The sequence below is a fragment of the Bemisia tabaci genome, chromosome 1, assembly GCF_918797505.1.
Source record: "Bemisia tabaci chromosome 1, PGI_BMITA_v3".
NCBI classification, from domain to species: domain Eukaryota; kingdom Metazoa; phylum Arthropoda; class Insecta; order Hemiptera; family Aleyrodidae; genus Bemisia; species Bemisia tabaci.
The window spans coordinates 83,977,665-83,992,144 of record NC_092793.1 but is presented as its reverse complement, the minus strand read 5'-3'; the positions used below and the strand labels follow the sequence as shown (position 1 = coordinate 83,992,144).

Here is a 14,480-nt window from a genome sequence, read left to right as displayed (position 1 = left end):
TGGGTTTGGGTTTTTTTTCCAAAATGTTTCTTCTCAATCTAATTGTTTAATATCATCCCACATTATTGTAATCAATATTCATAAGAGAGAAGAGAACCTTAAGATTCATTCTAGTCCATTAGAACTGCGAAAAATGAAGAAATAAAGACAGATTTACACGGCAAAGAGCCACACCAAAGCTTTAGGGAATGCACAGCAAAATAAGATAGGATGGAAAAAGAACCGTTTAACATTCCAAAACATTTCTTGGATATTTTGAATGCAAATGCAAACTAGTTAATTTAGGTTTTGAGATTGCCGTAAGTACCATAGGGGCAATAAGACAAGGACTGCTGCATTCTGTATTCAACATTGAAAAAATAACAAAAAACATTAGTATGGGTAAGCATAAATAAAGAGTTACCGTTGAAAGTCCTTATCAATAGGATCATGCAAAATAGGGCTTATTTCGCATTCCTAGCGGTGCCAGCACTACTCAGCTGCAGTCTTTTTGCCTATAGCTATTATTCACCAGCACCTTTTCACCCAAGATTTTTAAACCCGCTGATATTTACCCACGACCCCTTTAACCTACCGTGCATGTTCTTTTTTTTTTTACCTACGAGCGTTTTTATCAAATAAAGAGCCTCCCAAAAAAAAGTCCTTTCTTTGCCTCTTTTCTGAAACCTGGGGATTCCATTCCTTTGTAGCCTAAATGAAACCTTATGATGAGGCAAGCCTCCAGTAAGAATTTTAGCTTGAGTATACGTCTGATTCCGAGATACAGCGTTGCAAAGTTGGTATATTTGAGCTTTAAAATTCTCATATTTTCAAGTACCTTATTTTTTGTAAACAACTCCATTGAAATATTTGATGATATTTTGTGACATTTTATCAATACCTACTTAGTGTTATTATTGAATACATGTCTTTATTTATACGGCAATAATGCTAATTCTGTTGATACGACATTGCAAAATTGGCATCATAAACCTATGAAAAATTCTCATTTTATCAAGTTTCATGATTAAAAAACGAACTTCGTGGCCACCTAAAGATATTTTTATAGGGTTTATATGCAAATTTATGATAAAATAAGTCATCCGTAAAAGTTTTGCACGGAGTGTAAGTATAGTTTTAACAATACAGCGTTGCAAAGTTTATAGATTTGAGCTTTAAAACACCTATACTTTTAAGTTCCCTGTTTAAAAAGCGACTCTCGTTAATATTTTATTACAATTTGAGATATAAGATCAACCATTTATGTTATTTTTAGAAGTATGTTAGTATATGAGCAGGAATACTTTGACTGGTGGTGACACTGCGTTGCCAAGCTTACAACTTTGAACTCTATGAACAATAGTTTTTTTTAAAAAATTGAAGACGCCTTTAGTGGGTATCATAACGTTTATCAAGGCAAAATATCAAGGGTCGATGGCAGTCCTGGGACTGTCATCGACTCGATCGACTGTAGAGAATTGTCACTTGGGTGACAGTTGGTTTTGGCAAATATCCTGTAGCAAAGTTTATTCATGATGTTTTTCAAACAAAAAATAATGTAATGATTTTAAAAGAAAGCTACTTCCATTGATTATATGATGCTTTACATTTTTCCCTTCCGAAATATTGAACTTTTAGAACTTATAAAAGAAAAAAATATTAGATAATAATGCCAGAACAATAATTTTTGACATACCTATCCACTTGATGATTCTTTAAAAATTGTATTTATTTTTGAAAGTTTTTATTTTTTATTTATTTAATGATTGTTTTATGTATTCAATTCATTTTATTTACCTTATTTTATTAAAACCTATTATTATTATATTCAAGATAATCTGTTCTCCAAAGCATAATGGATGTATTGTCCCTATTAAGATTTATTTCTTCAGAAAAAACTCGAATTGTTCATATTCTTTACTTGTGTGTGATAGAATGCAATCCAATTTTTATAGCAGTTGCTATATCCAGCTGCTACGACAGAGCCTCTTCAACAACTTTCACTGGTAGTGTAAAATACATGTAGGTGAAAACTCCCTCTTTGCGAAAAGTTGTGCATATTAAAAGTGCTAACCTAACTCGAGGTGGTCTAAATGGTGTGGGTCAAGAGTTGTGGGTGAAGGGGTTTGGAGGAAACACCGTGGATGATGAGTCTGTGGGCGACAAGTCCTTTTCTAGCTGAGAGTTCAGCAAAGAGCCGCTGTGCGCGCAATGCGAGATGATCAGTGCGCTAGGTTTTAACCTCTTGTATTTTCCTCAATATTATGTCATGTGCGCCATGTTTTGCCTTATTCTGACCAGAGACCTATACATTAAAATTTTCTTATTTGATCAGTTCATCGTTCAACACCGCAATGGGCCGGCTTTGCGTTCGCGATATGGAACCCGAACAGAATAGGCACCTAATGAGTAGGTTTTCGATCGTGAACCGTTCGCGGAAAGGTCTCGGTCGGGTTCTCTACCCCGAACGCATTGTGAATCGAATCAGTTTGAAATTCGGAACTTGAACTAATGAGCGGCCGACTGCGTTTGCGTTCAAATAACTGAAACCAAAGACCTGACCATTGCTATCAGTTCAGCTATACTAATGCCATAACTCATAACGCCGCTTTTCGTTATGCGTTACAGATCTGGGACCTCGCCCAGCGCCGTAGCGTTCAGAGTTCCTCTATGCCGTGCGGCCGTCGATGCCCCATCTGCACCGGTCGTCACTCGTCTCTCACCCTGCCTCACGCTGCCTTCGGCCAACTGTTTTCCTGGTGCGTGCCGCGTTAGGGTGGTTGATCATCTTTTTACCTGTGGACATTTTTATTAGGACTTTATTCTTTCCACCCCCTTAACACGTTCGCATTTGCCTTAAAAATGACTCATTGTCAGTAAAAAAAATTAGCTTGATGGGAACATTTTAAACTTTGCCCCCTCCAGGGTATACAGTAGCTTATACCCAGAATAATGGTTCATACGGAGGGAATTAAATAAGCACTGCAAAAAATAATTTTTGTCTTATAGATTTAAATTTCTTGGGTGTTTCGCAAGTACTTTTAAACGTAGAATGCAAATATGATAGCCATTTTCTCCCAAAACATCAAATTTTTATTTTAAAAATTGAAATTTTTCTTGAAAATCGCGATTCTTTGATGAAAATTCAAGGTTCTCAAAACGTTCTGTTTAATCGAAAAGGAGCAAGGTACTAAGTAAATAAATCACCATAAAAACATCAGTAGTATGCACAGAAAGAAATAAAATGTTGATTTAGCATTTACATTGTTAAAAAAATGTCCGACAAGTTTCAAATGCTGATTTTACAGTACAAAGATGCTAACTCAACATTTGAATTTGTTCATTTTACCGTGGGCGCTGTTAAGTTAGCCTTTTTTAAAAGTAAAATCAGCATTTGAAACTTGTCGGACATTTTTTTAACAATGTAAATGCTAAATCAACATTTTATTTCTTTCCGTGTGAAAATATTATATTGATGGCTGAAGTGCAAAACCAGGTATCTCCATTGCTGTGTTTCAAAATCTCTGCTCCAATTTTGATCACTGTTTAGTACTTCAATGATTTTAGAAGAAAATAAATATTTGGTAGGTATCCAAAAAAATAAGGAACAAACCATATTATCAGTCTACGAAAATAGGGAAAAATTAAAAGGGGTACCATCTCCCGAAGACCTTCATGAATTTTATTACTTTTGTAATATTGTCACTTTCCGGCCAAAGTATCACAAGCACCATTTTTACCGAAATTGAATTATGAATAATTTCGAAATAACGAGATGCATTTACATACGTAAATAAAAATTTTCAAAACGAAAATGTAGAAATTTGAATAAAAATCGATTAAGGTTGATGTACTTTTGCATCACAAGCAACATTTGGGAGAGAAGTGTCACAAAGCACCAAATTCAGCAACCATTAACCTTTAAGATTGCTTACAATTTTTGTTACAGAATCCTAGAGGGACACACACAAATAAATAAAGAAAGAAAGAAAGAAAGAAAAAAACCCACGGAATAACTTGGAGCTAAATTATTTGCAAATCAATTATTAATAAATGACATCAGCTGCTTTTAGATATAACTTGGTTTGTATTCATACCTTGATGAAAAATTATGTCAAAAATCTTAACCTTAGTACAAACACTCTTGAAGGTTAGCGGAATCTAAATCCCTAAAAATGACGGATGTTCCATAGCCGCGGTTTTACAGATATGGCTTCATATGTGATTGGTGTATTTTTGATAGTGCAGCCATAGAGGTTTCCAGGTTCCATTGTTCTAAGTCCAAAATATTTGTGGTTAATATCATTATTTGGTGTAGCGCTTTGTACAGGGGCTGTAATCCAAGCTCTTAGATGAACTTTTATGCAAAAAATAAATAAATCTCGGATACCAGCCGCTCCTTGTGGAGACATGGCGAATTGTTTTCTGGAAAGGAACATTTTCAGAGAGTAGAGCCTTAACCATGCATTGCGCATGATGCTGTGCGCCTGGCTTGCGGAACAAACTTTTAACTTTCTGGCCCAGGAATAGCAGAGCTAATTCTATGAACCCTCTATAGTAATCCTGAGGTTGTTGAAAAGTCAGGGACTCCTCCAAAAAAGTGATGATTGTAAATTGACAATTTGAAATTTTTTTTCCATTTCTCTATCGTCCATGCCGGCGCGTCGAACGCGCCGCGGCGACCAGCACACTGGTACTCCCCTCGGGAATTCGTAGGGTTCTCAACCAACGCTAAGGGACAGGCCAAAGGGTGTGGGGGGGAGGGAGGCAAGGAAAAAGAATGTGTCAGAATGAGGGGAAAAAATACACTCACTTCTCGAATTAAAAACGATTGCTGATTTGCTTTTGTTTTTCCATTATTTATTGCATACACTATAGGCGGCCTGAGGAGGCACGCTTAAAATGCCCCGATCGAGATGAATTTTTTTAGGAGTCTGTTTTTGGTCAGATGCAACAAAAAGCGGTTGTGATAGGATTGCCCGAACGTTACCTTTTTTTTTACCTTTTTGGGGATGCATAGGATTGCGCGAATTTTTCTCAAAAGAGTCCCCAATGAGCTACAGTCCCGAACGCCTTTCTTGGAAGAAACTTAAGGTCCAAAAATAAAAAATGTTGACTAACTATTGCCTCATGAATTTGGAGAGTTAGAACCCTTAAAAAATGCATTTCTCTCGATTTACTGTACTTGCTATCGTTTAGTACGATACTGCAAACTGTTCAGAGGTATTCGCTCTGATGCACATTGCATAGGCCAAGCATACTCGAGGACCTGGGCCAGGTGACTCAAATCGGAAATTTCCCACTAAAAGGGTGAAGATAAAGCGGACTGGACAAAATTTCCAGTTAAAAGATCATAGAACTTCAGAATCTATGGAGTAATGATAACTCATGAGGGAATTTTCTTAATTTTTTTCATTTTAAGGTCCCACTCAAAATGAAAAAAATAGCACCCCACCCCAGAAAAAATAGGGTTCCAGACTGTGAAATGATAAAGACTTTTTGGAGGTTCTCAGAAGACCTCTACTCAAAACTTTCAACTTTCAACAAAAAACTTGCCGTTATTAACTATTTCCACCATTCGTCAATATTTGACACATACGAGTAAAGGTTCGCAGAGGTAATTCCTAATTTGGCAAGTAAAGTTTCATCGGAGGCATAAAAGAAAAAGTTGACTAGGAACATACTGTTCGGAGACCAATTAAAAAATTATTCATCTGTCTACAGAAAGCTGCGAGTTTAAAAACTCACTAGTTAGCAGATTAATACCAAAATTTAAAAAACATAACAAAGGCTGGTTAGTTCTCGAAACAAACCACTCCTGGGAATGAAAATGAAAGCTTGTTAGGATCGTAAAGAATTATGAATGATTCCTGATTTTTTAACACACTCGTACTTGTGAGATGAAAGACAGTACTTAAATGCTTGCAAAGTTAAAAGCTTCTTTTCCCATGAGGGGATGAAGATAAGAGATAGCAACAGAACAAATGCTCACCACTGCACACACAAAAATGATAACCTATACCTTTAAATCAACAGTTCATTTGTGCTATCATAAACTGTCTGTCTTTTCTTCATTGAATTTCTTTTAATTTTTGATTTCACACTTGATTTATTTGATTGTTCGCCTTGTAAAGTTTTAGAATTTGTCTTTCTTAATTTCTGAAATAAATAAAAGGCTGTCATGTCAGAAAAGATATTACCATTAATGAGCAAACGACACTATTGGAAAAAAGTTTCGAGATCTAGAGTTTGCAAAATTCGTGTGACATCGATTGGATTAGTGAGTCTGAAAATGACTTCGCTCGAGTTTCGTTCAACTTCCAATTTTAGCAGGAAATGCTGTCTAAGGTAGTTCATACAGGGTGTTCGAAAAGTCCCCTCCCCCCCTCTAACTTTTGACCTAATTGAGGTAAAGATTTGAAACTTGGAGGGTGTTCCTAGATCAAAGGGAGCTACTTTTTGACCCCCCCCCCCAAAATTTTGGGGGCCCCCCCTGGGGGGGGGGGTCACGGACCCTAACTTTTTTTTCAAATAGGAAGACCCCCTTTGTGATGCTTCGTTCGAAAGAGCATAAATAAAGAAAATTTTTCGCGCAAACCCGAAATCATTATCTCAAACCGTTTCAAAATGGTGGCCGGTCAAAGTTCAAAATGGCCGAAAATTGGCACCTCTGCTATTTGCACATGGATTTGCTTGAAACTCGGTATCTGGGGGGTATTTTGGCACGAGGAAAACGAATTTGACGTAAGATTTTTAAAAAAACCCTAATTTTTCAAAATGGCCGCCGGTTTAGGCTGAAAGTGGCCGAAAAGGACTACGTGCAAAACGGCCATTTGGGGCTCGGGGAGGATACCTTTGAGACTTGCCCTATTCATTCACCTAACAAAGCCCCATCTTTCCTCAAAGTTTCAAGCCCCCCAAAAATTTTGGGGAGATGCGGCGGGGGGTCAAAGTTAAAAACCGGCAAAATTTTCGCGAATTTATTACTCAAAAACCAAGAAGTTTTGGAAAACGCGGTTTAAACGAGCGTATTCAGCGTGACGAGAGCTTTCAGAAAATGTATAACATCATAGGTTTTGTCAACTTCAGCTCGAGTTATCGCCTCCGAAGCGCCGGAACACTAAAAAAAGACCCCTTATTTTTTCACGTTTGGGCCAATTTAAAAAAAAGCCATTTTTTTATTTTGATGAAAAACTGATATGTTGTTCCTGACTCTCTGTAGCCCCTCTAGCTCTTTACCGCAAGCTGGGGAAATGTTTTGGTCGCGAGTTATAAGAGCGGAATGGAGCGAAGGTCGGGAAAATCGGCTATTTTAAACTGCGCGCGGCGACGGATCAGGAGACATGTGGCAACAATGCGAGGTCGGCAGAGGAGTGTGATTCGCCGAACTGAGTGGGAGGGGACGTTTTCCCTCCGATCAACGCCGCGCGCGCAGTTTAAAATAGCCGATTTTCCCGACCTTCGCTCCTTTCCGCTCTTATAACTCGCGACCAAAACATTTCCCCAGCATGCGGTAAAGAGCTAGAGGGGCTACAGAGAGTCAGGAACAACATATCAGTTTTTCATCAAAATAAAAAAATGGCTTTTTTTTAAATCGGCCCAAACGTGAAAAAATAAGGGGTCTTTTTTGAGCGTTCCGGCGCTTCGGAGGCGATAACTCGAGCTGAAGTTGACAAAACCCTATGATGTTATACATTTTCTGAAAGCTCTCGTCACGCTGAATACGCTCGTTTAAACCGCGTTTTCCAAAACTTCTTGGTTTTTGAGTAATAAATTCGCGAAAATTTTGCCGGTTTTTAACTTTGACCCCCCGCCGCATCTCCCCAAAATTTTTGGGGGGCTTGAAACTTTGAGGAAAGATGGGGCTTTGTTAGGTGAATGAATAGGGCAAGTCTCAAAGGTATCCTCCCCGAGCCCCAAATGGCCCGTTTTGCACGTAGTCCTTTGACAAACTCGATTTTATGCCAATGGATTCACTTGAAATTCGGTAGCTAGGGGTATTTTGACCCGAGAAGAACGAATTCGACGTTAGATTTTTAAACAAACCCTAATTTTTCAAAATGGCCGCCGATTAAAGTTCAAAATGGTCAACAATGGCAACCTCGGCTTTTTGCCGATGGATTCGCCTGAAACTCGGTATTTGGGGGTATCTGGGTAAGAGGAAAACGATAAGCTGAGAATCCTGAAGCTGAAGCTTGAAATTAAACAGGAATCCATCGGCAAAAAGTCGAGGTTGCCAATTGTTGATCATTTTGAACTTCAATCGGCGGCCATTTTGAAAAATTAGAGTTTGTTTAAAAATCTAACGTCGAATTCGTTCTCTCGGATCAAAATACCCCCAGATACCAAATTTCAAGTGAATCCATTGGCAAAAAATCGAGTTTGTCAAATTTTCGGCCACTTTCAGCCTAAACCGGCGGCCATTTTGAAAAATTAGGGTTTTTTTTTTAAAATCTAACGTCAAATTCGTTTTCCTCGTGCTAGAATACCCCCAGATACCGAGTTTCAAGCAAATCCATGTGCAAATAGCAGAGGTGCCAATTTTCGGCCATTTTGAACTTAGATCGGCCGCCATTTTGAAACGGTTTGAGATAATGACTTCGGGTTTGCGCGAAAAATTGTCTTTCCTTATGCTCTTTCGAACGAAGTATCACAAAGGGGGTCTTCCTATTGAAAAAAAAAAAGTTAGGGTCCGTGACCCCCCCCCCCCCCCCAAGGGGGGCCCCCAAAATTTTTTTTTGGGGGGGGGGTCAAAAAGTAGTTCCCTTTGATCTAGGAACACCCTCCAAGTTTCAAATCTCTACCTCAATCAGGTCAAAAGTTAGCAGTGCAAACACTGCCACTGGTCCATTGAAAACATGGTTTCTAGAGATAATAATTTTTTTTATTCCATGATACTTCCCTAATAAGTTTTCTTTTCCTTCGGATTCCCTACGGAACAACTTTAGTTTTGAACTTCGAGGTTTAAAAAAATAAGTTCTTCTTTTCACCTCTTGCATGATTGGGGCGTTGGGTGCAAAAAGGGCATTGCTTAAGAAGTGCCTTTTTTACGCAAAACATCTCTGAACTATCATCGTACCAAATATGAATACATTTGGATAATAACTGAGCACGAGATGAATTATTTTATAGAAAAAGGTTGCGCCGTATTGGATAAATAAGCACGTTAACATATTGGCACGCAGCTCGAGTCAGCCTGCGCACCACTGTCCAACCGACTGTTGTCGTCAGCAATGGCTGCTCACAGCCAGCCGACGATACTGATAAGAACAAAGGCTCATCACCTTACCCCAGTTGCAGATATTTTTCTGAAATCCTCTATTTAGCTACGTTTGTTTACAGACAATCTACAGACAATTTGTCGAGACAATCAAGATATTGCGTTTGTGCGAAAAGGACTGAGAATGGTGTTTTTTCGTTATTTTTTTTTCCTCTTACAAACGATTTGGATATAAAAAGGTGCAAGGTGGCAAAAGGTATGAGTGGTGAAAGTTGTGACTCAGAAGAAGAGGGGGACGGGTATAATGGTCAAAAAAAAGAAGAAGAGAAAAAGAAAAAGAAGAAAAAGAGGAGGTTGAAGAGGAAGGAAAAGAGAAGATTTCATTTTAAATATAAGAATACAATTTCTGTTAATCATGTCCTTTCTGGTATGTACGTATAAAGCCGCTTTTATAGCGCTCTTGGGCGCTCTGCGACCCCTAGCCGCCAAAATCCCCTATCCTCCCAAAGCCCTTCAGGGAGTTGGCAAACCCTCATTTCTTCTAAAACCCCCTGTCGCCACCCTCTCACTGGGCGTCCCCTTCGTCTCCTCCCAGGAGGAACCCAATCAAGCAACTTCTTTGGAAACCTTGTGCCGCCATTCTATTGACATTACCATACCAGACAAGCTGTCTGGTCATGACGTCGAATATGATGTCATTTTCGACTTCCATGATCTGACGCACTCTTTCATTACGGACCCGATCTCTCCTAGAAATTCCTGCAGACCTCCTCCAGAAATCCATCTCCGTTGCTCTTAGCATCCCCTGTGTCCGCTCCTTCAGCTGCCAAACTTCACATCCATAAGTAAAAATACTCTTGACTACAACGTTGTAAATTCTCCTCTTGTTCTTCTTAGAAATCCGTGGATCCAAGAGGATTCCATTTAACATCGCTGTAGCCTTCCTTGCCAGGGTGTTTCTTTCCTTAATCGCTTGATCAGTTCTTCCATCCTGGATCAACTGCACCCCCAAGTACTTAAAGTGCTCGCAGCCTTCGATCTGCTGCCCATCCTCCAACTCAATGCTTTGCTGATCACCTCCCGAAGTCAGTCTCTCAGATTTAGAGATACTGACTTTCAAACTCCACTTCCACTACTCCTCTACCAACTTGCGCATCATGTAGGTAATCGGCGACATCTTGATCTTGTGCAATCACCACTTGGTCATCAGCAAAGCACAGAGTGAACAGAGTTTCAACCTCACTCAAAGGGATACCCATCCCACCACATTTTTTCTTCCATTCTTTCGACACATACTCAAGATATATTTTAAATAATGTTGGCGACAAACAACATCCCTGTTTTAAACCCTTTGTTACGTAAAAACCCTCCGACAGTTCTCCATGACACTTAATTTTCGTAAAACTTCCTTTACGGAATCGCTTGACAGCGTCAATCAACCCCCCGTTAAAATTTGATTTTTCCAAGGCTTCCCAGAGTTTCACCAAAGGCACCTGTCATACGCCTTCTGGAGATCCACAAAAATTAAATACAGCTCCTGAGCTACGGCCATTTTCTTCTCAACGACCTGGACAATAAAAAAGAGGTGATCTATCGTAGACCTACCAGCTCTAAAACCAGCCTGCTCCTCTGCTTCGTGATCTTGCGATTCTTCCTCGATCTTCGCTTTTAGTAACTTCACGTACACTTTGCTTATTGTTCCGGTCACTGATAGCCCCCAGTAGTTGTTACAATCGTCTTTCCTTTCCTTCTTTTTTTAGATGGCCTTGATCCAGGACTCCTTCCACTCCCCTAGCACCTCGTCACCCCTAATGCATTGCTGCATCAGTTTTCTGAGGCACTCGCAGAGCTTAGAAGTCCTGCTCTTAACCAACTCAACAGGGATTCCACTTGGACCCGGTGCTTTGCCATTTTGCAGCTCTTTGACCGCTTTAATTACGTCCGCGATATGGATTTCCAAGTTATTTAAAGTTCCATCGTCCGTGCTGTCATCGTGAAACTCTGGGCGCCTCTCCGTTATAAGGTTTCTAAAATGATCCTCCAGATTTTTAATTGATATCGGAGACAAGATATCCCGCTTCATGTCTCTGCGTAAACCTTTAATTAGCTTCCAACTCTCGGCACTTTTTCTTCCCCCTAGGTAGGTGTTGATTCGATTACAGTTCCTTCCCCAAGCTTCATTTTTCTTTCTTGTTATGAGGCTCCTGACTTTTGACTGAGCTTTCGTGAACACAACTTCATCTTCCGCTTTTTTAGACGACAAGAAAATTTGATGTTTTTGCCTCTTCAGATTGATCTCGTCTTCTATTTCTCTATCCCACCAGTACGGGCGCTGGTCTTTATAACTGGGCTTGTAAATACCTAGGGCTTCTTTTGCAGCAGAGTGGATGCATTCTTTAATAAATAGATATTGTTCTTCCGTGGTTCCAGATGCTCCGTCCCTCAGCTTCTCACCCAAGCATCTCCTGTAAGTGCCTTAACGCTGGGGTGCTCCAAACTTTCAATATTAGACCACACTTCTTGTTCTTGTGGTCCCTGCCTCTGCTGTTGTTGCTGCATTGGCTGTTTGTCCTTGCTGCCCGTAACACGGAACGCTACATCTGCACAGAGGAAATGATGATCACTGCCGCAAGAAAGTCCCCTGTAAACTCGTACTTGCTGCACTTTCAATTTAGTTGCATGCCTCACTATCACGTAATCGATGATGGATTTCAATCCTCGTGTAGGCTGGACCCAGGTATATTTATGGATGTCTTTGTGCTGGAAAAAACCATTCAGGATTCTCATCTCCATTTGAGAACAAATTTCGATGAGCCGATCTCCATTATCATTGACAGCATCCTCCCCGAACGGTCCAACAACTTTGCAGTTGACTCGTCGTCCCGTTCTGCTGTTCAAATCACCCATAACAATTACTTCCCTGCCAGCTGCCACCTTCGTGATTTCCTCATTAAGGTCTTCAAAAAATTGGTCCTTGACTGCGATAGTTGCATCATCATTAACCCCATACACCCCGAACAGCGTGATTTTATGACCATATAAGTTCAAGTCCATTTTAATGACAGCCAAGCAATGGTTAAATGTTAATAGCAATGGTTGACAGCCTTTCAATTAACAACAAATTTGCGTAGACTTTTCCGCATCATTATGGCTACCCCTTGCAGCGCCCGCTGGTCTTTGGGCACGCTGCTGTAGAACAGATCATAATCACCATAATTTTCGGAACCATGTCTTTCCTTTTTAGTCTCAGTCATAACAACAATATCCACTCTATGCTCTTTGATCTCCGATATCACATCCGGTAATTTTCTTGAAATGCCTTGGACATTCCACGTCCCAAATACCATAGTCCTTTACCGTAATTTATGTCGTAAAATCCGTTTTTTAACGAGGGCACGAGGCTTTTTTGGCTAGGTTGTTTAACATTTGAATTTTTTACAAGTACCGGGAAGTCAGCCTGATGATTCAACCCCCAACCTGAAGGACCAGCGTTTGAATTCAGAGTGCGCTCTCCTAGATTGGTTGCCTTTACTTCGTTTAAGAGCCCAATTTACCCTTCTCTGGGTGGTTCATGCGCCTAGAAGCCGGTGACCAACTCCAAAACCCCCTTTGAGGCATGGGCTACCAGCTGTGGTCCGCAGGAATGCTAAACCTGTGACAGTACAGTCCCCCATACGAATACAGATCCCTTTCTAGTTTGACTCCAAGAGAAAACTGCCTTTTGTTAGTTCTTTAGGGCAATAGCAACATCAGGAAACCAAGAGGTGTATAATGTTTTACAGAAGCATGCACAAGATACATGATGTAGGAGATGAGAAATGAGTAAAAAAGAGCATGTATATCCTGTAATTGCATTTATATATGTATGTAAAAGGACCCAATACTTATGAAGAAAGTTGACTTAACGCTGAGAACACAACTATTCTGAATGATTTTTCTGGTTCTATTCAAAGAGGGCGCTTCATTCGGCAACTTTATTTAATTGTTTCAACAAAGAAATCACGTTCAAAAGAATTGCGACCATCAGTACCTTCCTTGGGACTTATGATTTCATGGGAAAAACAATTGAACAACATTTGGCTAAACTCGTTGCCGGGAAGAACATTAAAACTTTAAATTGCTTATATCTCAAAACGAGGTTTTTCAAGAAATGCCCTTATTACACCCAACTCCTCAATTTTTCAAAGCTGAGCCATCACCGACTACCAAAGAAGATGAAATAATCAAGGAGAGGTGAAAGAGGAAAACCCCAGAATTTAACACCAATTTCCTCACATACTTCCTGATTTCCCTGGGTGTTTTTTGCTCTATGGCAAGTCCCTCTAGGCCTTGAGTTTTCCAGGTTCCGGACAGTGTTCTAAGGTCTACTGCCGATCAAGCACAAAACTATGGCTAAGTGAAAGAGGAAATGAAAAAATGAACACTTACTTGCGATGTATTTCTCGTCATTTCAGGAGAGCTTTGACTTTTTGAATCATCTTCACCAGCAAGTAACTATAAAAAATGGGAGCAAAAGGGCATACTATCAAATGCCACTGTGTTGCAAGGAAAAATGAAGAAAAATAAGTCACCTCGTATGAGTTTCATTTTTCAACATTTTCGGTTTTGAAAGGGGGAGAGGATGGAGCGGTTATGGATGGAAAAATGTTATTTTATAGGGGAGGCTCCAGATCTGTGTGATGTTTACTTGACAAGGGGGAATGAAGGGGATCCAAAAACTCAATTTTTGCAATTTACAGTTTTCCATTACAGGAATCTTTTTTTCTCCGTTTCTCCACGTTCAGAACACAGTTTTTGGACCCCCCTTTATTGCCCCTTGTCAAGCATTCATCACACAGGTCAAAAGTCTCACCTAGAGGATTAAATGCTAAATCCTTCTGCCCACTTGACCCTTAAAAACAGAAAATGTTCTAGGAATACTCATACTACTTCACTTATTTTTCACAGAGACTGACAGTTCATATAAATTTTTTCAATTATTATTCAGATAAAGTGCTTTAGACATGCTTCACTGTTTTAGTATGAAAGTGTCTTTACCTATACATGGTGGCCCAAACCTACCGTACCAGGCCTTTTTTTCGGTTAATTTTGGTCATACGAAGTCCAGGATCGCGGGGATGAATAGGGAATCGACCCCAAGGAATCCGAATTTCATGGTCCCAGAGCCCCCCTGGCGCCCCTTGGGGGGTAAAAGGGGGTCCGTACTTCAAAAGTCAGGGTTAATGTCAAAATTTTGAAATTATTTCATCGGAATCAGAACGTACGGAAAATTTTAGCTCAA

At 39.8% G+C, this 14,480-nt stretch overlaps 1 protein-coding gene across 6 annotated transcripts in view; it reads right to left on the bottom strand.

The window, feature by feature from the left end:
• The window catches only part of LOC109029730 (unextended protein), a 197,435-nt gene that overhangs the window by 14,479 nt on the left and 168,476 nt on the right, over positions 1-14,480 (bottom strand). For 2 of the 6 annotated variants that reach the window (XM_072306315.1, XM_072306316.1), the window contains exon 11: positions 13,628-13,693. The exons of 1 other annotated variant lie outside the window; for it this stretch is intronic. In XM_072306315.1, coding sequence (XP_072162416.1) covers positions 13,628-13,693 — 66 coding nt within the window. Of the gene's footprint in view, positions 1-2,541; positions 2,776-6,001; positions 6,139-11,560; positions 11,800-13,627; positions 13,694-14,480 lie in introns of all 6 variants that reach the window. 3 more of the 6 variants (XR_011900842.1, XR_011900841.1, XM_072306317.1) reach the window with 3 other exon arrangements.